At 50.3% G+C, this 20,828-nt stretch overlaps 1 protein-coding gene across 7 annotated transcripts in view; it reads left to right on the plus strand.

Moving 5' to 3' along the window:
• PDPR (pyruvate dehydrogenase phosphatase regulatory subunit) overlaps positions 5,954-20,828 on the plus strand; it is a 43,225-nt gene continuing 28,350 nt past the window's right edge. For 6 of the 7 annotated variants that reach the window (XR_002344505.1, XR_002344507.1, XR_002344506.1 and 3 more), the window contains exons 1-3: positions 5,954-6,196; positions 16,418-16,706; positions 19,189-19,322. Coding sequence is in view for 1 of the 7 variants with exons in the window: in XM_021093788.1 (XP_020949447.1) it covers positions 16,483-16,706; positions 19,189-19,322 (358 nt within the window). In the remaining 6 variants the exon portion in view is untranslated. The remainder of the gene's footprint in view (positions 6,197-16,417; positions 16,707-19,188; positions 19,323-20,828) is intronic. The other variant, XM_021093789.1, reaches the window with a different exon arrangement.

Consider the following 20,828-nt stretch of genomic DNA (forward strand, 5'->3'; position numbering starts at 1 on the left):
TGTATATATTGTATGAGAGATAAATTATCTTCCAGGTCAGCAGAGTATATCTGAAAACTGGAAAACTAAAACAGAGCAGGATAAACATGAATTAAGAAATAAAGTGTTATGGAGTTCCTGTCGTGGCTCAGCAGAAACGAATCCGACTAGAAACCATGGGATTTAGGGTTTGATCCCTGGCCTTGCTCAGTGGGTTAAGGATCCTTTGTTGCCGTGAGCTGTAGTGTAGGTCAAAGACGTGGCTCGGATCTGGCATTGCTGTGGCTGTGGTGTAGGCAGGCAGCTACAGTTCTGACTGGACCCTAGCCTGGAAACCTCCACACGCCTTGAGTGCAGCCCTCAAAAGACAAAAGAATAAAACGAAAAACAAGAAATAAAGTGTTAGAAGGGAGTTCCCATCATGGCTCACTGGGCTGAATTCCAGGGGGGAATGAAAAGCAATTCTCCAGTGCCACGCAGGGTCCCGAAAAAGCTGGGAAGCTCGGAGGCCAAATCAGCCAAGATCACAGAGGCCTGGGGTGGAGGTGCTCACAGGACATCCACACACGTGCAGCCCTGGGCCTGGAAAGAGCTCAGTGAGCTCAGACGAGTGCACTGGATCCCCAGGGTGCTCCTGACTGAGTTTCCACCAGGCCCAGGTAGATGGGAAACAAGTCACAATGAGCTCAAAGCATTGGCCCCAGTAGCACCTGGGGGTCCCCGTTCAGCACCAGCCACAAGCAGTGGACTGACGGTCTCTGCTCTTAGGCTGCATGACCCCAGCCCCTGTGGTCCTTTGATTGGGCTCATCTCCCTACCCCACACAGCCTGGAGCCTCAGGTGCCAGGCCTGGCAGCAGACTTTGGAAGAATAAGAACAAAAGCAGCTGTTGTACAGTGGAAAGTGATGCAATGGGAATAGTATTTTATAAGCATTAGTTGAGCCTTGCTAGAAACGAAAAAAGTATCATTGCCCATTTTACAAGCAAGTACACAGAGGCTAGGTGATTTTAGGTGTCAACCTGACTAGGCTGTAGTGTCCAGATGTTTGGTCAACACCAGTCTAGGTATTGGGTTTTTTTGTTTTTTATTTTTTTGGTCTTTTTTTTAGGGCCGCACCTGCTGCATATGGAGGTTCCCAGGCTAGGGGTCATATTGGAGCTGTAGCTGTGGGCCTGCACCACAGCCACAGCAACGCCAGATCTGAGCTGCATCTGCAACCTATGCCATGGCACACAGAACCTTAACCCACTGAGCAAGGCCAGGGATCGAACCTGTGTCCTCGTGGATACCGGTCAGATTCATTTCTGCTTGACGGGAACTCCCAGTCTAGGTACTGTTGTAAAGCTGTTTCCTCAGTGTGAACAGCAGTTAAAGCACCGACTTTGAGTGAAGCAGGGCACCCTCCGCGGTGTGGGTGGGCCTCATCCATTCCGCCCAGAACTGGAGAGGAAACACCGCCGTCCTGCGGAGGAAGAAGGAGTCCCGCCTCCACACTGACTGCCTTGGGCCTCGAGAGCCAACTACCACCCTGGCCTCCAGCCTGCCGCCGGCTGCCCCCATCTCAGACCTGCCAGCCCCTCCATCCCGCCAGCCCCTTCCTCAGCAGGAATCTCTCCCTCTGCAGATACACACACATGCTATTGGTTCTTTATTATTTCCTCTACTGGTGACTAATACAGAGGCCCAGGAGAGGCAAGCCCCTCCCAGGGTCACACACCAAGGAAGGGCGATGGTGGCGCCCAGACCCAGGCCAGGTGAGCTCCGCCGTGGGGCTCTTAACCAACCGCCACGACCACCCCTCCTCTCGGACTCTGAGGGGCTCCAGTCAGATGATGCTCCGGATCCTAGAGTCGGAGGGTCCCGAACGCTGCAGAGCCTCTCACGGGGGACAGCGGGGGGATGGGAGGCTGCACCAAATCAGTCCCGCCTGCGTCACAGGGACCAGGCGGGGTTATCACCTACGGGGGAGGAGATGTTATGAGCCGCGACCGGGTTTCTGAGTGATATCCACGTAGCCCTGCTTTTCCTGCCCCGCGCTGTGCGGACCAGGAAGCTCCATGTCTTAGGCCACAGCGCCACCTACTGCTGGTTTCTAGGAACAAAGGAGGAATCCCGGTGCCTGAGGCCACTCCCGGCTGGGTGACCCGGGAAGCCCCATTTCATAGGCCACAGCGCCACCTACTGCCGGTGTCTAGGAACAAAGAGTGACTGCCTCACCGGGTCTGAGGCCGCTCCAGCATCAGCCCCACTTTACAGATGGGCAAACAGAGCTTCTTTACGAATCAGCTCAATCCTACCTCACCCACGAAGCTTCACACAATGACCATTTCTCCTCCGGACTCGTCAATAGTTGGCACTCAGTGGATTCTAGATTCAAGAGAAGTTTCTGGAAAGCTCTTTAGAGGAACAGTGTGTCAGCCTTGGTGATTCCAGTTCACGTGGAGGCGATGGTTTGCATTCTTCGCAGGTGATTCTACTGCACCCAGGTGATGCTCGTTCACGGTTCCCACCGCCTTAGCACTCACTTGACTAGATCACTGCTCCTCTTGCTAAAGGCTGAGCAGTGAGACCTGGTCTTGAGTCTCTGTACCTGGAGCATGTGCTTCTCTCGGCCCCACTTTCCTCGCAGTTGAAGCGGGACCCCTCTCCTCTAATCCACACGGTTTGGGTGAAGTTTCCACAAGGTAAGGCAGTTAGGGCAGCGACCCAGCGCCTGGCACAGGAGCCCCTCGCGACATTGCTGTGTCTCGCAGGGCCTGTGAAACAGCGGCCCTGCGCCCGGCACAGCACAGAGTCCGGAGCAGGTGTTTTACTGCACAAGCGCACTGTGATTTGGGGGTGGAAGTGGGTGTAGCGAGAACACTGGCTGCTTCTCTCGGAGAAGGGATGAGCAGGGATGCACGCACAGCCCGCTGTCCACACCCGGGCTCCCGGGGACGTGGGGGATGCGCCCAGCGCCAGGTTCTCACCATGAAGTCAGGGTAAGGCAGGATGTCAAGCCCAGGGACAGTTGCCCAAGAGGAGGAACGGGTTCCCCCAGCCATGCCCCCGCTGTGTGGGGGGCCACAGTTGGCAGTGCCTGTACTTGGTTACCGTGGTCCCCAAAGTCGGTTTTGCACTTTGGTAACAGGACACCCATTTTACCCGCAATGTTTATCCTTTCTGATGGCAAATACACATGCTGGGTTGCTGTTGGTGTAGACTATTTCTTGGCAGCCAGGTCAGGTAGTTAAAATGTCCGTTTATTCATTCGCAAAGCGAGTGACCTGAAGAGAAAAATCCTTTTAATTGAGGCAGAGTTGATTTACGTTGCGTCTGCTGTATAGCAAAGTGATTCAGATAAATATATGTATACACTTTAAAAAAAGGTCTTTTCCCTTATGTCTGATCACAGGACACTGACTGCAGTTCTCTGTGCCGTACCGCAGTATCTCGTTGTCCGTCCCCTCTGTGTGAAATAGCTTCCATCTGCTAAACCCCAACCTCCTCCCCACTGGCCACCACACGTCTGTGCTCTGTGTTTGTGAGTCTGTTTCTGTTTCTCAGATAGGTTCGTTTGTGTCACATTTTAGATTCCACCTATGGGACATTATATGGTATTTGTCTTTCTCTTTATGGCTTATTTCATTCAGCATGATAAAGTCTAGTTGCCTCCATATTGCTGCAGATGGCATTATTTCGTTCCCTTTTGTGGCCAAGTACTATTCCATTGTATATCTGCCCCACATCTTCTCATGAGAAGAAAATCTTAATTGAAATCTGGCTCAATGGAAATACAGTGCACAGTGGTAATACCGCGTTCCCGGAGGACAGAAGTGCTCGGGCACCCCATGTGCCTCTCGTCACCAGGGCTCATGAGAAAGATCCCATTTACTAAAGGGCCTCGAATGCCTCGGGACCACATGCTGACACTACAGAGGGACAGAAAAGGCTGCGCTGAGCTGGACATTTACAAAGGCAAGGAATGAGTTGTAGCTCTTTACAGTAACTACAACGACAGTGTCGTATATGCCAAGAGTTGACCAAAGATTAAGGGTTAGCTCTGCTGCTAGAAAACCCTTCCCTGAAACGAGCTGCAGAGATGTCTCTTGCACATCCCCTTGTTCTGGGGAAGGAGAAGCTCTGTGGAGTGGATGGGTACCCTCAGACAGAAATGAAGGTACTTTTTCTCCATCCTTCCTGGCTCCACCCACCATGTGACACTCTGGAGCATGAGGCACTAGAACCTAACTTGGAGGGAAGAGGTGCTCCAAGCTCCGGTTCTTGGTGTGCAAAGCAAATCTTGGCATAGATCTTTTGAAACAGCTGCTAGTGGTACCTTCCTCACTTCCTGTAATTCCTGCCCTTGAGAGAGTGAAAAGGAGAAGGCAGAAGGTTTACAAAGATAAAATAGATGCATCTAAATATCAGGTGAGGGAGTTTCCGTTGTGGCTCAGTGGGGTACGAACCCAAACAATATCCCTGAGGTTGTGGGTTCGATTCCTGGCCTCGCTCAGTGGGCTAAGGATCCAGAGTTGACAGGAGCTGTGGTGGAGGTCACAGATGCGGCTTGGGTTGGCATTCCAGTGGCTGTGGCCACAGCTCCAATTTAACCCCTAGCCTGGGAACTTCTCTATGCCTGGATGCGGCCCTAAAAAGACAAAAAAAAAAAAAAAAAAAACACACACACACAAACAACAAGAACAACAACAACAAAAAACTGTGACAGCGTTCCCTCGTGGCACAATGGGTTAAGGATGTGGCATTGTCACTTCAGTGGTTCAGGTTGCTACTGTAGTGCTGATTTGATCCTTAGCCTGGGAACTTCTGCATGCAGCCGGCGACCTAAATAAATAAATAAATAAATACTTGTGACATTTTCCTCCTGAAATTGCCACATCTAGGTATCAAGTACATCTTAGCAAGAATATGCCTCAGATCTGTTAGTCTATAATGTCTTCATTTGGGAGCAGCTGGTGACCATAAGCTTTAAGCCCATAACTGAACCATTTAAGTACATTTCTTGCACCGAAGCCAGGAACGCCTTGAACATTCATACATCAGGGTAGCAAAATGCAGTGTCTGTTGCCGGGAAACCAGACCTCAAATGGGCTGTCTTGTGTGAGTTCACTGGCAAGTAAAAATGCATAAAGTGCAAGTTTCAGGCTGGCATGGTGACACAGGGGTCCCTGGAACTTCACTGCCACACTTTAGTGGCAGAAGCCCTTTCTTGTGCACGGCTGAATCCCATCACCTGGCACAGTGCCAATCCTTTAACACAACTGGTTTGAGTGGTGAGATGGGCTTGGGTGTGGCCCCAAGTGGAGAGAAGCCTGTACCATTAGATCGCTTTCCATTCTAAGAAATATTTACTGGATAACGTGCCACACGCTAAGCGCTGAGAACACAGCAGAATAGGAGATTTAGGGTCTACTGTCAGAGGGCAGAGTGTGCAGCTAGTTGGGAAAGGTAGTCAACTAATTTACTTTAGCACAAGTTCTATAAAGGAAAGAAAACAGCGTGATGTGCTAATAAGCAAGGTGCCCAGATCGCAGGTCTTCTTAAACTGCCTCTGAGATCGGGCGGGGACAGCAGAAAAGATTCCTGATCCGCTGTACTAGTGATTCGCCCAGGAAGACCGCAGCAACGGCCAAAAACAGAGCAGCTTTCGGTCCAAGAATCTTTTTTAGGCCCTGGACTGAGTGTCCTTAGGCGGCAGACACGTGGGACCGGACCTGAGGACTCGCCTCGCGCGCGCGGTAAGAGAACCCCTGCCCTCCGCAGGCTCCACCAAAGCTCCGGCCATCTTGGCCGTCCCAGCTGCATCGGTAGAAATCGGTAAGGTCCGAAGCTGCAGTTCTAAAGCGACTTTGAAACACCCCGCCTCCAGTGCGACTGCATCTTCGTCGAGACGGTGGTTCCCCTCCGCCCACCTTCAAGCGGAGACACTCGGGACCCAAACAACCCCCCACGTGTCAGGGGCGGAGCAGTCGATGACGTCACGACGCGCGTGCGCGAGTGGGATCACGCGCTGCCGTACCCTTCCTACGGATCGTAAAGCGCGGAAGGTCGCGGACTCAAGCTTCCCCGGAACTTTTTCGGCCCACCGCCCCGCCCCCTTCCCATTCCCTGTCCCCACCCCCCTTCCGGCCCCCAGGACCCCAGCCAACTGTTGTGGTCGCTTCCCTGCTTCAGCCGGGGTGTGGCTGCTTGCGGAGCTTGTGGAGGCCGGTGAGGTAAGGAGAAGCTCCGGGGGCCGCTCTGGCCTCCGGGTCTGCTCGGACTTTGCCGCCACGGGGCCCTCAGCCCCCCACCCCCGTTCCTGCTGGGGGCTCCCGGCCGCGCTTCGTTTCCCGTGGGTTCTGCCTGGTCCTCCCGCAGGCTCGTCCTGGCGCCGGGACTCCGCCCGCCCGGGCCGACACTGCGTTGCCCGATCTTCCTTAATCTCACCCGCGGCAGTGGCGCCTAGCGGACCGGTGCCCGGCTCCCCGGTTCTTCCAGGCGCCCTCAGCCTAGCCCGGATGCCCAGGACGGCGGGAATGACCTCGTTCCTGGCGCCCCGCCTCGGGCTTGCACACCGCCCCCCCGCCAGCCTCCGCAGCGGGGGTCAGGCTTGTTCAGCTGGGCCAGGTCTGCAGGTGAAATTGTTTTCCCGCGTGGAAACGTGGTCCGCTTGCGCTTAATTAACTAGTAAAACTGCTGCGGAGTCGGCAGTGAAGTTACCTGGAAAGTCCAGGCCGGGGCAGTGAGCTCGCTACTAACGTTTGACCTCTTGGTTCTGATGTGTTTGACCCTGAGGTTTGATTCAAGCATTTTCAAGCTTTTTTCGCCCTCGCTTGTGTAGGGGGATGCGGGACATGGAGTTAGCCTGTGTGAAAGGGACACTTTTCCAGGGCCAGGGATTTGTATTTGTACAGGGATTTGTATTCATTTCTTAAACTAGTCTGATTATCTGGTACACTTGTTGAAAAAAACAGCAACCTGAACCAGCAGGATCAGAATGTTAAGAGATGGACTCTGGGAGGAAGAGTGTGTCTGTGACTTGAGTTTTAAAGCAGGTGTCCCAGGGGGCTCTTGCCGAGGCAGGTGTGGGAAATGATGTGTTCATCTCTGTCTTCTTACCCAGTCTTCCTTGGGACTAGCAGCCCATTTCTCCAGGGTGCTGTGGCCATGCAGAGGAACAGCTCAGAGGGAGTCGGGGCTGTCCTCTTGTTCTAGGTGTAAGCAGATCTGAGCATAACCAGCCCCAGCAGTGAGGTTGTTTAGCAGAAATTCTTCTTAGCAGGAGTTCCCGTCGTGACGCAGTGGTTGACGAATCCGACTAAGAACCATGAGGTTGCGGGTTCGGTCCCTGCCCTTGCTCAGTGGGTTAATGATCCGGCGTTGCCGTGAGCTGTGGTGTAGGTTGCAGACACGGCTCGGATCCCGCTTTGCTGTGGCCCTGGTGTAGGCCAGTGGCTGCAGCTCCGATTCGACCCCTAGCCTGGGAACCTCCATATGCCTCGGGAGCGGCCCAAGAAATAGCTAAAAAGACAAAAAAAAAAAAAAAAAAAGAAAGAAAGAAAGAAAGAAATTCTTCTTAGCAGAAGTTGAGATCGTAATTTATTTTCAACCAGGTGTGTTATTTTACTTTTTCTTTGACATCTTCTGTTTCTTTTCTACTTGCCGTTACCTCCTTGCTCTTAAGCCTTGCTGTTGCTGCCAAAGCTACTGGTATAAACTCTGTGCCTTCCTTTTTCCTTCATTCTTCAAATCCACTGGAAGTCTTTTTCTTTACCACTTCACTCTTTTGAAGGTCATGATGAGCCCAAGGTCAAAAAGCCTTTTTTGGTGCTCAAAGCTCTGGCATTTTAGCATTGTTTCTTCCATCTTGCAACTTTTTATCTGTTATGATGAATGCCACCTTTGTAATTCCCTTTTTCTGTTAGGGGAAGGTAGCACAGAGTAATGCTTCAGTGGCAGACTCTAGTGCTAGACTGGCAGGCTTTGAATTCAGGCTCTGCCAGTCACCAGTGTTAGAGGATCTTGGATGAGTCATTTCACTTCTCTGTGCCTCCGTTTCCACAAGTGTGGAATAGAAATTGTGACACCTCCCTTACAGATTTGTGTAGATTAAACTGGCAGTTGGCGTTCCCATTGTGGCGCAGCAGAGAACCAATGCGCATGGTATTCATGAGGATGAATACTGGCCTCACTCAGTGGGTTAAGGATCCAGCGTTGCTGTGAGCTGTGGTGTCATTTGCAGACGAGGCTCAGATCTGGCATTGCTGTGGCTGTGGCTGTAGCTGTAGCTCCGATTCGACCCCTAGCCTGGGAACTTACATATGCATGGCTGTGGCCCTAAAAAGGAAAAACAAAAAAACACTACCTTAAAAAAATCCTTTCACGTTATTTATCTATCTCTCAAATCCGGGGTCCCAGCCTTGAGATCTGAGTCCCATTGAATTTTTTTTTCCATATCCTTTGTTTTCTGTTCTCATTCATTCATCAAGTTGTGTCTCCAAGGTGCCTCCAGTGAATGCTGGGAAGACGATGCTCAAGTTATAACTGGTCCCTCCTCTCAGAGAGCTCTGTTATGACAAGGGCCTAAAGGCTTCTGCTTTCCGGGTGCTTCTTAGCTGCCACTTGCCATGTTTTTCCTGCTTTATCTGCTTTAGTCTTGCAGCAGCCGTGTGAGGTCAGTGTTCCTGGCCCATGTTACAGATGAAGAGTCCTAGGCACAGAGATTGAGTAACTAGCTGAGAGTCATACAGCTCATGCAGGGCGAGGTAGATTTTCAAACCCGGATCTGTCTGCTTCTAGAGTCTGTAGTCTCCTTAGCGGCTTGCTGTTTTGCTTCCCTGACTGACTAACAGACCGTTACACAGTGTGGCTGGCTCTGAGCTGGGGGACATGCAGGGTGTTTGGGGGCACATAGAAGAGTCAGCTAACCAGGTGTTAGGGGAGAGTGGGGACAAATAAGATGTCAGGCTGAGAGCTGCGGGGACCATCTTTATTTTTTTAACTATGTTTTTATCATTTAATCTCAGGTAATTTCTGTGACCAGAATACAAATTATGTGACAGTTTTTTTTTTTTTTTTTTTTTTTTTTTGGTCTTTTGTCTTTCAGGGCTGCACCCACGGCATATGGAGGTTCCCAGGCTAGGGGTCAAATCGGAACTGTAGCCACCGGCCTACAACACAGCCACAGCAATGCAGGATCTGAGCCGTGCCTGCCACTTACACCACATCTCACGGCAACACTGGATCCTCAACCCACTGAGCAAAGCCAGTGATCGAACTGGCAACCTTATGGTTCCCAGTCAGTTTTGTTTCCACTGCTCCACGACAGGAACTCCTTATGCGACAATTTTGATTTTCTTTTTTAACTAGACATAATGATTTAGCTGAAATGAAGGCAAGGAAAATAAATTTTATGGAATAAATAACACTTTACAAATTATGTTAAAATCTTTATTTTATGACTCATCCAAACCCATCAGAACACTCAGGCAAGTCGTCATAATTAAATTTAGTAATCTTCAGCATTTTGCCAACCTGCAGTCATATATAAACCATAACTTACTACAGCCTCTTTTGTTTAAATTTTTGTTGATGTTTAATTGATTTACTATGTTGTTCAGGTGTACAGCAGAGTGAATCAGTTATACATCTATCCACTTTTTTTTAAATTTATTTTATTTTCCCACTGTACAGCAAGGGGATCAAATTATCCTTATATGTATACATTACATTTTTTCCCCCCACCCTTTGTTCTGTTGCAACATGAGTATCTAGACATAGTTCTCAAATATCCACTTTTTTTTCAGATTCTTTTCCCATATAGGTTATTACAGAATATTGAGAAGAGTTACCTTTGCTATATAGTAGGTCCTTGTGATTATCTATGATATATGTATTTTAGTGTGTATGTGTTAATCCCAAATTTCTGATTTATCCTTCCCCCCATGTATTCCACAAGTAACCATAAATTTGATTTTGAAATCTGAGTCTCTTTATGTTTTGTCAATAAGTTCATTGTATCACTTTTTTTTTTTTTTTTTTTGTCTTTTTGCCATTTTCTTGGGCTGCTCCCGCAGCATATGGAGTTTCCCAGGCTAGGGGTCAAATCAGAGCTGTAGTCACCGGTCTGGGCCAGAGCCACAGCAACACGGGATCCGAGCCACGTCTGCGACCTACACCACAGCTCACAGCAATGCCACATCCTTAACCCACTGAGCAAGGCCAGGGATTGAACCTGCAACCTCATAGTTCCTAGTTGGATTCGTTAACCACTGAGCCACTGATCTCTTGTATCACATTTTAGATTCCACGTCTTAGCACATAAATATATATTTGTCTTTTTCTGACTTACTTCTCTTAGTATGATAATCTCTAGATGCATCATGTGGCCACAGATGGCATTATGTCATTCTTTTGTATAGCTGAGTAATATTCCATTGCATAGATGTGCTGCATTTTCTTTATCTACTCCTCCATTGATAGACATATAGGTTGCTTCCATGTCTTGGCTGTTGTGAATAGTGCTGCAGCAAACACAGTGGTGCACGTATGTTGGCTTTTTCATCTCTCTCTTTTGGTTGCACCTGTTGTATATGGAAGTTCCCAGGCCAGGGATCAAAGCCCAACTGCAGCTATGACCTCCGCCACAGCCAGATCCTTGACCCACTGTGCCACAGTCTGAACTCCACATATATTCTCAAAATATGGTTTTCTCTGGGATCTATGCCTAGAAGTGGGATTGCTGGATCATATGGCAACTTTATTTTAGTTGTTTAAGGAACCTTCATTCTGTTCCCCATGGTGGTTGTACCAATTTACATTCCCACCAACAGTGTAGGAGGGTTCCCTTTTCACCGCATCCTCTGCAGCATTTATTGTTTATAGACTTTTCATGGGGATTATCTTTACTTGGGGGAGGGGTGGCAAGAACTGTGCCAGTTAGAAGGAACAGTCTGCACAAATCTTGGTGGTGAAAGAGGAAATGCATGCCTGATACGTGTGAGGAATCAAAGTAGTTTAGGTTTGATTGAATCTGAGAGGAGAGAGGAGAGAAGAGAAATGAAATCAGACTTAAGAGATGGTGAAGGGTCTTGCACTTCATATTAAGGAATTTGACTTTTTCTGAGGGTATTAGCCAGTCATGGAAGGGTTTAAGCAGAGCCCTGAAAGAGGTGTTTTGTTTGTTTTTGTTTTTTTTTGTCTTTTTAGGGCCACACAAAGGCATATGGAGGTTCCCAGGCTAGGGGTCTAATTGGAGCTGCAGCTGCCGGCCTAAGCCTCAGCCACAGCAACACCAGATCCGAGTCTTGTCTGCGACCTACACCACAGCTCATGGCAACGCCGGATCCCTAACCTGGCAAGGGATCGAACCTGCGTCCTCAGGGACGCTAGTCAGATTTGTTACTGCTGAGCCGTGACGGGAACTGCTGAAAGAGGGTTTTCATGTTAGAGACTTGCTCAGGCCCCCACGCCAAGGTTGTGGGCTGTGGGGAGAAGGTCTGCAGGTCAGATCCGGAAGCTGCAGCAGGAAGCTCCTGCAGTGAACTGAGTGAGACAGGCTGGCGCCCGTGCTCCGGCCGCGGCAGTGGATGTGGAGAGAAGTGGATGGTCAGAGGGAAGGGGAGGAGGTCGAGTAGTCGGGCCTTGGGGATTGGCTGGAGAGAGGAGATGGGAGAAGGGGCTCCAGGATGATGCCCGGGATCCTAGCATGTGGTGTCCCTGGGGGCACGGGAGGTGGAGAGGAGCTGGAGGTGGAGGACGATGGCCTTGTCTTTTGGATGTGCTCGGTCTGACCTCTTCTGGAGCTAGACGTGCAGGCCTGGGGCGCAGCAGTGCTGGGGGGAGGCCGTCCGTCATGGCAGGACAGGGAGTCACCCTGGACCGTGGTGGGTGGGGATGAGAGGCTGGCCTCAGGGAGCCCTGAGGGACATGGGCACATGGGGGAGCCCCGTGGAGAGAGGCCGGCAGATGGGATCCGGGACGTAGGTGTCAAGCAGCCAAGGCGGGTGTGAGGAGGGAGGAGCCATCGGCGGGCGAGGGTGACGATGTCCGGAAAGTGCCCTCGGAAAGTAGCACCGTTTGTGTTGCGGGTGGGAGCGGTGCAGGGGCCTGGGGGGCAGAAGCTTGACCTCTTTTGGTGCAGGAGAGAGGAGGGTGGGGAAAAGTGAAGGACAGTATTGGCAGCCCTTTCTGTGCATTGTCTTATTGTGAAGTAAAAAAAGACAGGTTGTTAAAACTGTTGGTTAAGGAGCCCCCTGGCTGGCTGTGCCCTTGCCAAGGTAAAGAGACGAAGGACTTAAGGTGGTGGCAAATGAGTGGACATCAGGGCAGCTCGTTGCTGCAAACATAACACTCCAGGAAAATACCATTAACACTGGTATTGGGGATCTTTGAGCGGTGGGAAATCTTAGTTTACCCCTGCTTTTGAGTTTTTATGGATGCCATCATTTTATTGTATTTAGTTATTTTAAAAAATCATATCCTTTTGTCTTTTCTTTCTTTTCCTCTTTTTTTTTTTCTTTTGTCTTTTTTAGGGGCACATCCATGGCATATGGTGGTTCCCAGGCTAGGGGTCAAATCAGAGCTGTAGCCACTGGCCACAGCCACAGCCACACCAGATCCGAGCTGCATTTGCACCTACAGCACAGCTCACAGCACTGCTGGATCCTTAACCCACTGAGCGAGGCCAGGGGTTAAACCAGAATCCTTATGGCTGCTAGTCGGATTCGTTACCGTTGAGCCATAACGGTAGGGAAGTCTTCCCATCATTTTTTAATTTAGAATTGTAAAAATTAAAAATCACTGATTGAGGAAAGTTTTGGAGTGTGTTGTGTATCTTAAGTCCAATGGGCAGGTGTCGGGGGCACTTGAGCACATCCAAGTGCTGAGGAGGAGGGAGACGTGAAGGCACAGGAACGAGGGAGCACAGTTGATGGAGCTCATTCCGGGCAGGGAGGCAGGAAGCCAGATCCAGGCCACTGTAAGGGGTTGATTTTTAACCCTAGGAAAAAAGGCAGAGGTGGTTGCAGATGCAGGGTGGTTTATAGGAGTTCCCTGGTGGCTCAGCAGGTTAAGGACCCAGCCTTGTCACTGATGTACCTGGGTCACTGCTGTTGCACAGTTCTGATTCTTGGACTGGGTACTGCCTCATGCTGTGGGTGTAGACCAAAAAAAAAAAAAAGGTTGTTTGCAGGTGGTGTTTCAGGGCGAGAGCTGAGACAGGTTATCTGCTTCACTGAAGGAAGGGGGAGGGCGGTCAAAGGTTGGGAGAGGAGCAGTGTTAGGGGTTCAGAATCCGGGTGGAGACAGGGAAATGCCCGTGGCTTAAAAGGAGAGCCCAGAGCTAGGTGCGGCGGCTGCTGGTTTAAGCCACAAAGGAACAGAGTCTGCTTCAGGTATGACCCAATGGTAGTGGTTTAGAAGCCAGGAGCCTGCCTCCCATACCTCTTGTTGGCAAGGTCAGTGGAACAGGGCTGGCTGTGTGACAGTGACCATGGCCTCGGGAGAGCTGCATTTCCAGTGAGACGGAGGGTGGAGGGAACCTCAGTGACTCACTTTGGAAAGGGTGCAGGAAGAGGTGTGAGGGGAAGCGGAGAGGGGCTGGCCCTGGATAGATGCTGGTCACGTGAGGATGAGCTTCCAGCAAGACTGGCTGTGGAGAAGCTTCCATCTTGGGTCAGAGTTTGACAGGGACACGTGGCGGGGTGGGAACCACAGGGTGGCCAGAATAGTGAGTCCCTAGCTGGGTGGGATTTCTCTCGGGGTACAGTCTGTGCCTGCATCAGCCCCGTGGTGAGTGTTGTGATGGATGGGCGTTGACACCTTGGCCTTAGATGCTCAGGGCTGGTGGTCGAGGGGGTGGTGCTTTACTGCCATGTGCTGCCCTGATGTCTGCTTGTTGCCCCCACTCTGGTCTTGAGTCCTCCTCTTCCTCACTGCAGTGGCTGCATAGTCTGCCAGGACCTTCCTCAGTTTCTGGAAACTTGAGCAGTGCTGTTTTGCTTAATTAGATTACAGTTGTTAAAAGCCTGCCTCTGTCATAGGCAGCCTGTGCTGCTGGAACAGGTCAGACCCAGTATCAGCCTTGCCTGTCTGGCCTCAGCTCCTTCAGTTCCTGCTCCGACCCAGGCCTCCTAGACCCTGCGGCCTCCAAGCAGGTCCCTCCTGTCATCCACAGGCTCGCAGGGTCAGACTTGTTCTGCTCCTTGATGGCCTGGGCTTCCCTCTGTCTGTGTCCCAGTTTTACCCCCACCCCCAGGCTCAGCGCAGGTCTTGCTCTCTATGTGACCCCTGTCCTGATGGACCTGGCCTGCACGCTCCTCCTTCTCTAACTTAAGATTTTTTTTTTTTTTTTTTTTTTTGGGCCATACCCACAGCACATGTAAGTTCCCAGGCCAGGGATCAAAGCTGCCCCAGGAGTTCCCGTGGTGGCGCAGTGGTTAATGAATCTGACTGGGAACCATGAGGTTGCAGGTTCGATCCCTGCACTTGCTCAGTGGGTTAATGATCCAGCGTTGCCATGAGCTGTGGTGTAGGTTGCAGACGCGGCTCGGATCCCGTGTTGCTGTGGCTCTGGTGTAGGCCAGTGGCTATAGCTGCGATTCGACCCCTAGCCTGGGAACCTCCATATGCCGCAGGAGCGGCCCAAGAAAAGGCAAAAAGACAAAAAAAAAAAAAAAAAAAAAAAAAAAGCCGCCCCATAGTGGTGACAGTGCTGGATCCTTAACCGGCTCAGCCACCAGGGAACTCCCTAACTTAGGATGTTTATTGCCTTGTAGAAATGTGTCTTGGTGACAGGCCGAGACTCATGTGTAAGTGAAGAGCCTGAGGAGACAAACGTCCCTGCTCTCAGGAGCAGACACCTGTGCCTTCAGCGTCCCCATCGCCCAGGAAGCTTGGCTCTGGGGGCCCCTCTCTCCTCCTCCAGGACCTCGCCCTGCTTACTGCCTCTCCTCTCTCCCCGTCTCTCCCCTCTCCTGGCTCAGCCCACTGCTGGGAAACACGCTTACTCACTGCCGGCCCCAAACCCTGTCGGGCCACCTTGCCCGCTCCGCGTTCTGCTTCCTTCCAAGCGCGGTGAGGCCGTCACCCGCCCCCTCCCTCATCTCATGGACTCTTCAGTTCCGTGGCTGCCACTCCCCCAAGAATGTTCTTTCTGAGGCCCCGGGGCCTCTGTGCTGCGGTCACATCCTGTGGACCCGCGGCCGTCTTGCTCCCTGGGGCGCCCTCTCGAGCTGCGCCCCTGCAGCCCCTTTCCTCTCCTGGCTCCTGTGGCCTCTGCCTGGGCTTCCTCTGCCTCACCCGCCCTCCTCCTGCAGCTCGTTCGCCGCTGTCCTTTCTCAGGACGCTCTGCCAGCCGCCCCGGCAAGCAGCCCAGTCTCTCGTCCTTTCCGTCTCTTCCTCGAGTGTAAGTGCCCTAAGTGCCGGCAGCCCCGGGGGTCTCGATCCTGCAGCACTGGGGCCTCACTACACGCGCTCAGGACGCCCAGGCCACTGCCCCAGGGTTGGGGCTGCGCTCCAGGTGGGGCTGGCTGTTCCCATGCGACGTGAGGCCTGCTGCGTCTCTGCTCTTGACATCCACGGTGGACCGTCTCCTTGTCCACACAGCCGCACAGCCTCCCTCCTCCCTGTTTCCAGTCCTTCTCACATAGTACGTGGCCTCACTGCTTAACTCAGAAGCCTAGCTGGCACCCTTGCTTCTGTCTTATCTCCATTTTAACATCCATTTCTGCTTCGCAGCCAATCCAGTCATCCAGTCATTTTTCTGACTCCACTGCCCATCCTTGTCTGAGCCACCATGGGGTCCCCCTAGGATCGGCCGTAGCTTCCCAACTCGCCCCTGCTTTCCCTGTCCTTTGACAGACCACTCTCCACCATGAGCCGCCCCCCGCCGCCTCCGGGGGAAAAGCAGACAGATTCTTTCATTCCCCTGCTTCAGGCTTTTTCCTTTGCACTTGCAACACATCTTGCTCCTCGTAGTGGTGTCTGAAGGCTGTGCAGATTGGTCTGTGGCGCCTCCAGCTTTGTCTCAGGTTGCCTCCAGTGCTGTGGACATGCCGGCCTCCTTCCTGTGCTGGGGCGCATTGGGTCTGTCTCACTTCAGGGCCTTTGCATGTGCTCTTTCTGTCTGGACACTCGCATAGCTGCTGCTTGTTCATCCATCAGGTCTTTTCAAGTGTCACCTTCTTTCTGACCGTCGCATTTTGAGTATGCCCCACGTGACCCCGTCTTATGCCTGTGTTACTTGTTTCATCAGTGTATTGTCTCCCTCTCTCAACTGTAAGTTGTGTAAAGGCATTTGTGTCCCCTGCTGTAGCTGTACCTAGCAGTGTGTCTGGAACTCAGGAGGTCTTCAGACATTTGCTGAATGAACAGTTATTATCTTTGTCTCAGCCTTCTCTCATTAATCCTATTCTCTGAGTACAAAGGAATGAAATTTGGTTTTCTCTGTCTAGTTTGAATTCCTGGGATCAGCTTCTTAGCCGAGTGAGAGGACACCTGCCAGGTGCTGCCGGACGTGATGTTTTACCGCTTGCTGTCGGTGGTCCGAAGACGGGGCAGCAGCCGAGGATGGCAGAAGTGGTCCTCGGCCAGGAGCAGTGCATCAGCTGCCGAAGTACATTCTGTGGCCCTGCCTGCCGAGGCACAGGTGGTCATCTGCGGCGGTGGCATCATGGGCACATCCGTGGCCTATCATCTCTCCAAGATGGGCTGGAAGGATGTTGTCCTTTTGGAGCAGGGCAGGTAGGGATCACACTGGACATTCCTGGGGCTGTTCTGCACTGACTACTGGGCTCCCATGGCCCACTCCTGTCAGTGATACTGATGCATCGGTAGCTAATCTAAACGTCAGTGAGCAGCATGAGAAGAATTACAGAAGAGTGAAATTTCCAGTACTTTGTTTTGTGGTGCCTAATACTCATGTTTCCTGGTTTTCAGAGAGATGGCAGATTCGAACATAACAAGTAACTAAATGTTGTATTTGGGAGTTCCTGTTGTGGCGCAGTGGTTAACGAACCCGACTAGGAACCATGAGGTTGCGGGTTCGATCCCTGGCCTTGCTCAGTGGGTTAAGGATCTGGCATTGACGTGAGCTGTGCTGTAGGTCGCAGACGCAGCTTGGATCTGGTGTTGCTGTGGCTCTGGTATAGCCTGGCAGCTATAGCTCCGATTAGACCCCTAGACTGGGAACCTCCATATGCTGTGGGTGTGGCCCTAGAAAAGGCAAGAAGGAGACAAAAATAAATAAATAAATGTTGTATTTATGTCCTGCTCAAAGCACATCTGGTCACGTGGCTCTCTTTGTTGTACTAAAACAGCAATAAATTCTGTGGCTCAGGTGCTTCCTCTGAGCTGAAATGAAATGCACTACATTCAGTTTCTGTTCCTTTTCATTTGATTAACTTACTTTAGAGCACTTACAGGTTTACAGAACAATTGTAGTGATAGTGCAGAGTTATTTACCATGTACCTCCCAGCCAGTTTCACCTGTTATTTACATCTTACCTTAGGATTAATGTTTCAGTTATGGAGTCAATATTGATACATTATTATTATTATTATTATTATTATTATTACTATTTTTTGTCCTTCCTACAGCAAATGGTGCTTCTGGGCCAGGGATAAGATCTGAGCCACAGCTGCAGCAATGCCAGATCTTTTGGGTTTTTTTTTTTTTTTTTTTTGGCTTTTTGCCATTTCTTGGGCCGCTCCCGTGGCATATGGAGGTTCCCAGGCTAGGGTTCTAATCGGAGCTGTAGCCTCCAGCCTACACCACAGCCACGGCAACACGGGATCCGAGCCGCATCTGCAGCCTACACCACAGCTCACGGCAACACCGCATCCTTAACCCACTGAGCAAGGCCAGGGATGGAAGCTGCAACCTCATGGCTCCCAGTCAGATTCGTTAACCGCTGCGCCACGACAGAAACTCCAATGCCGGATCCTTAACCCACCGTGCCAGGCTGGAGATCAAACCCGCATCCCAGCACTGCCAAGATGCTGCCGATCCTGTTGCGCCACAGCAGGAGCTTCTGATAGAGTATTACTAACTACAGTTGATGATTTATTCACATTCATTGACTTTTCCCCAGCAGTGCAGTTGAATTCCTAACCCGCTGCCCCAGAGCAGGAACTCCATCTGTTCTAGGCTTTTTATGTTCTATTGCCTACCACAAAGTGGACAACCATTAAAAAAAAATTGAAGTGTGATTAGTTCTGAATAGGCGATACATTTGCATGGTTCATTTTTTTTCTTTTTTTATAGTGATTTTTATTTTTATAGTTGGTTTACAGTGTTTTGTCAATTTCTGCTGTACAGCAAAGTGATCCAGTGACACACATATATACATTCTTCACATTATCCTCTATCATGTTCTGTCACAAGTGACTAGATAGAGTTCCCTGTGCTATACAGCAGGCTCTCACTACTTATCCACTCCAAATGCAGTAGTTTGCATCTGTGAACCCAAGACTCTCCGTCCATCTCCCTCTCTCCCCCTCTCCCCTTCCCCCGTGGCAACCACAAGTCTGTTCTCCACGTCCAAGAGTTTTTCTGTGGAAATGTTCATTGGTGCCATATATTAGATTCCAGATATAAGTGATATCATAAGGTGTTTATCTTTTTCATTTACGTAGTTTAAAATTGAAAATGTGTGGAAGAGCATTCAGGGAATTGTCTCCTTCCACTCCCTGACCTGCAGTTACAGGTTTCCCCCACTGGAAGTGAGTCAATTTCTGTGGGTATCATTCCAGATAGTTGTCCACATGTATAATCACATATGTATTGGTAGGTATGTATATAGTTATCTGGCTATTCATTGATTTTTCTTCCTTTTCATGCAAATGGTATCATACTTTTTTTTTTTTTGGTCATGCCCACAATACGTGGAAATTCCCAGGCCAGGGATCGAACCTGTGCCACAGCAGTGACAACTCTGTATCCTTAACCCACGGAGCCACCAGGGAACTCTGGTAGCATCCCTTAAACAGTGTCCCTCCCCTGGCTTTTTTCCTTAGGGTTGGCGCATATAAGCTCATTTTTTATGGCTGTAAAGTCTTCTGTTGTGTAGGTGAACTCCAAAATTTTAGGTCATTCTTAAGTTGATGAACGTTGTGGTTGATTCCATCTTTGGATGTTACAGACAGTGCTATCATGAGGAACCTTGAGCTTGCTGTATTCGCTGATGTGTGAGCCTATCTCATAGCATTCGCATCCATCCCGCAGGCTGGCTGCTGGCTCTACGAGGTTCTGTGCCGGCATCCTAAGCACTGCCAGGCACTTGAGTATTGAGCAGAAGATGGCAGACTATTCAAACAAACTCTACCATCAGTTAGAGCAAGAAACAGGGATCCAAACAGGTAAGCAGATAATCTGGTCTCTTTTACTCAGTACTGTATTTGGTCCTACCCCAAGACAGCCAGGTGATTTGGTAATTCAGACTTGAGATTTATTTGTTTGCTTTTGGCCATGCATGTGGCCCATGGAAATTCCCAGGCTGTGGGATTGAACCCACACTGCAGTGGTGACCTGAGCTGTGGCAGTGACAGCACTGGATCCTTAACCGACTGTGCCACAAGGGAACTTCCCGATTGAGTTTTCGTCCACACTCTCCTGGTGGTCAGGGTATGACCTTGGGCAAGTCACTTAGCTTGTTGAGCTGTCTTTAGTTTCTTTTTCTATAAATTGAAGGTCTTTGGTCAGTATCCTAGCTCCTTTTCAGATTTTATAATTCTTATGAAGTGAAAGTTTTCCTGGGCCATTTCCCGTATATCTCACCCAATAAGGTATAGTGAGGGGCAGCGTTTGGCTCCTAAATGAAGAGGAGGAGAAACACCTTCAGGTGCTTGATAATTAAATCTTTGTTTGACCCACTGCAGTTCAAAAAGTGATATTAAAGACATTTCTAACTAGAAAGCATGAGCATGTATTTCTCCGTACCTGTGTAGTAGGGTAAGGACACGGAATTGTAAGTTAAACAGAACTGGAATAAGCAGGAACTGTCGCAAGAACAGGAGATCAAATGTGCCCTCAGCTCCCATATGCTAATGGTGGGCAGACTGTTAAGCATGTGTTGTAAGCTGGTGGACTGGCTAGAAGCCCAGCATCATACCTGGTCCTGTGGTGGATGGAACAGTTCGGTGACCACAGCATAATCATGAGAGGGTAGGGAGGCCCGTGATGAAATTCAGGGTGGTGTCTGTGTGAGGGATGCTCTTTGGAAGTCTTCGCATAATTCAGGTCGCAGATGCTTCTGGGTTCATACTGACAAAGGACGGTAGCTCTTCTTTTTGCCCAGTGAAGTGTAACCTTATTTGTAAATTGTAGCTTTACTTTTTTAGTGACTTGAACATGATAGACACGGACCCTAACTGTATTTTACTCATTCTTGGTTGGATTAAATTTGATGGGAGCCAGGTACTTGAATCAGATACTAACCAGGGTTTGAGTCGGAAGAGGGTTCACATGGTGGTCCCTGGGTTCAGTGATGGTGCTTTGCTGAGCCTTGCATTGCTCAGCTGGTTAGATTCCAGAGGAATCAGGGCTGCAAGCTTCTTGTAAGTTAGCTTAGTTTTCACTCTTGGTCACCATCTGGGACCCCTTATTGGGTCTGATCTCCTTGATGCCTGTGGGGCCGTGAGGAAGTCAGGCAAGGGAGAGTGGGGGCATCCCCGACAGTCTAATACCCCCATTGTAGTTCTCCAGTGATGCAAGGAGAGGCGATGGAGGGGCTTCCCCAGAGGAAGATTCTGTTATCCAGCAGAATGTGCGGGGTACACTCCCAGGACCAGTGTCATTCACTGGGCTGCTCTGAGGCGTTAGGTAAATGACATATGTTCAACCTCGATTTAATAAGAAATTATATG

Source organism: Sus scrofa, chromosome 6 (genome assembly GCF_000003025.6).
Source record: "Sus scrofa isolate TJ Tabasco breed Duroc chromosome 6, Sscrofa11.1, whole genome shotgun sequence".
Lineage (NCBI taxonomy): Eukaryota > Metazoa > Chordata > Mammalia > Artiodactyla > Suidae > Sus > Sus scrofa.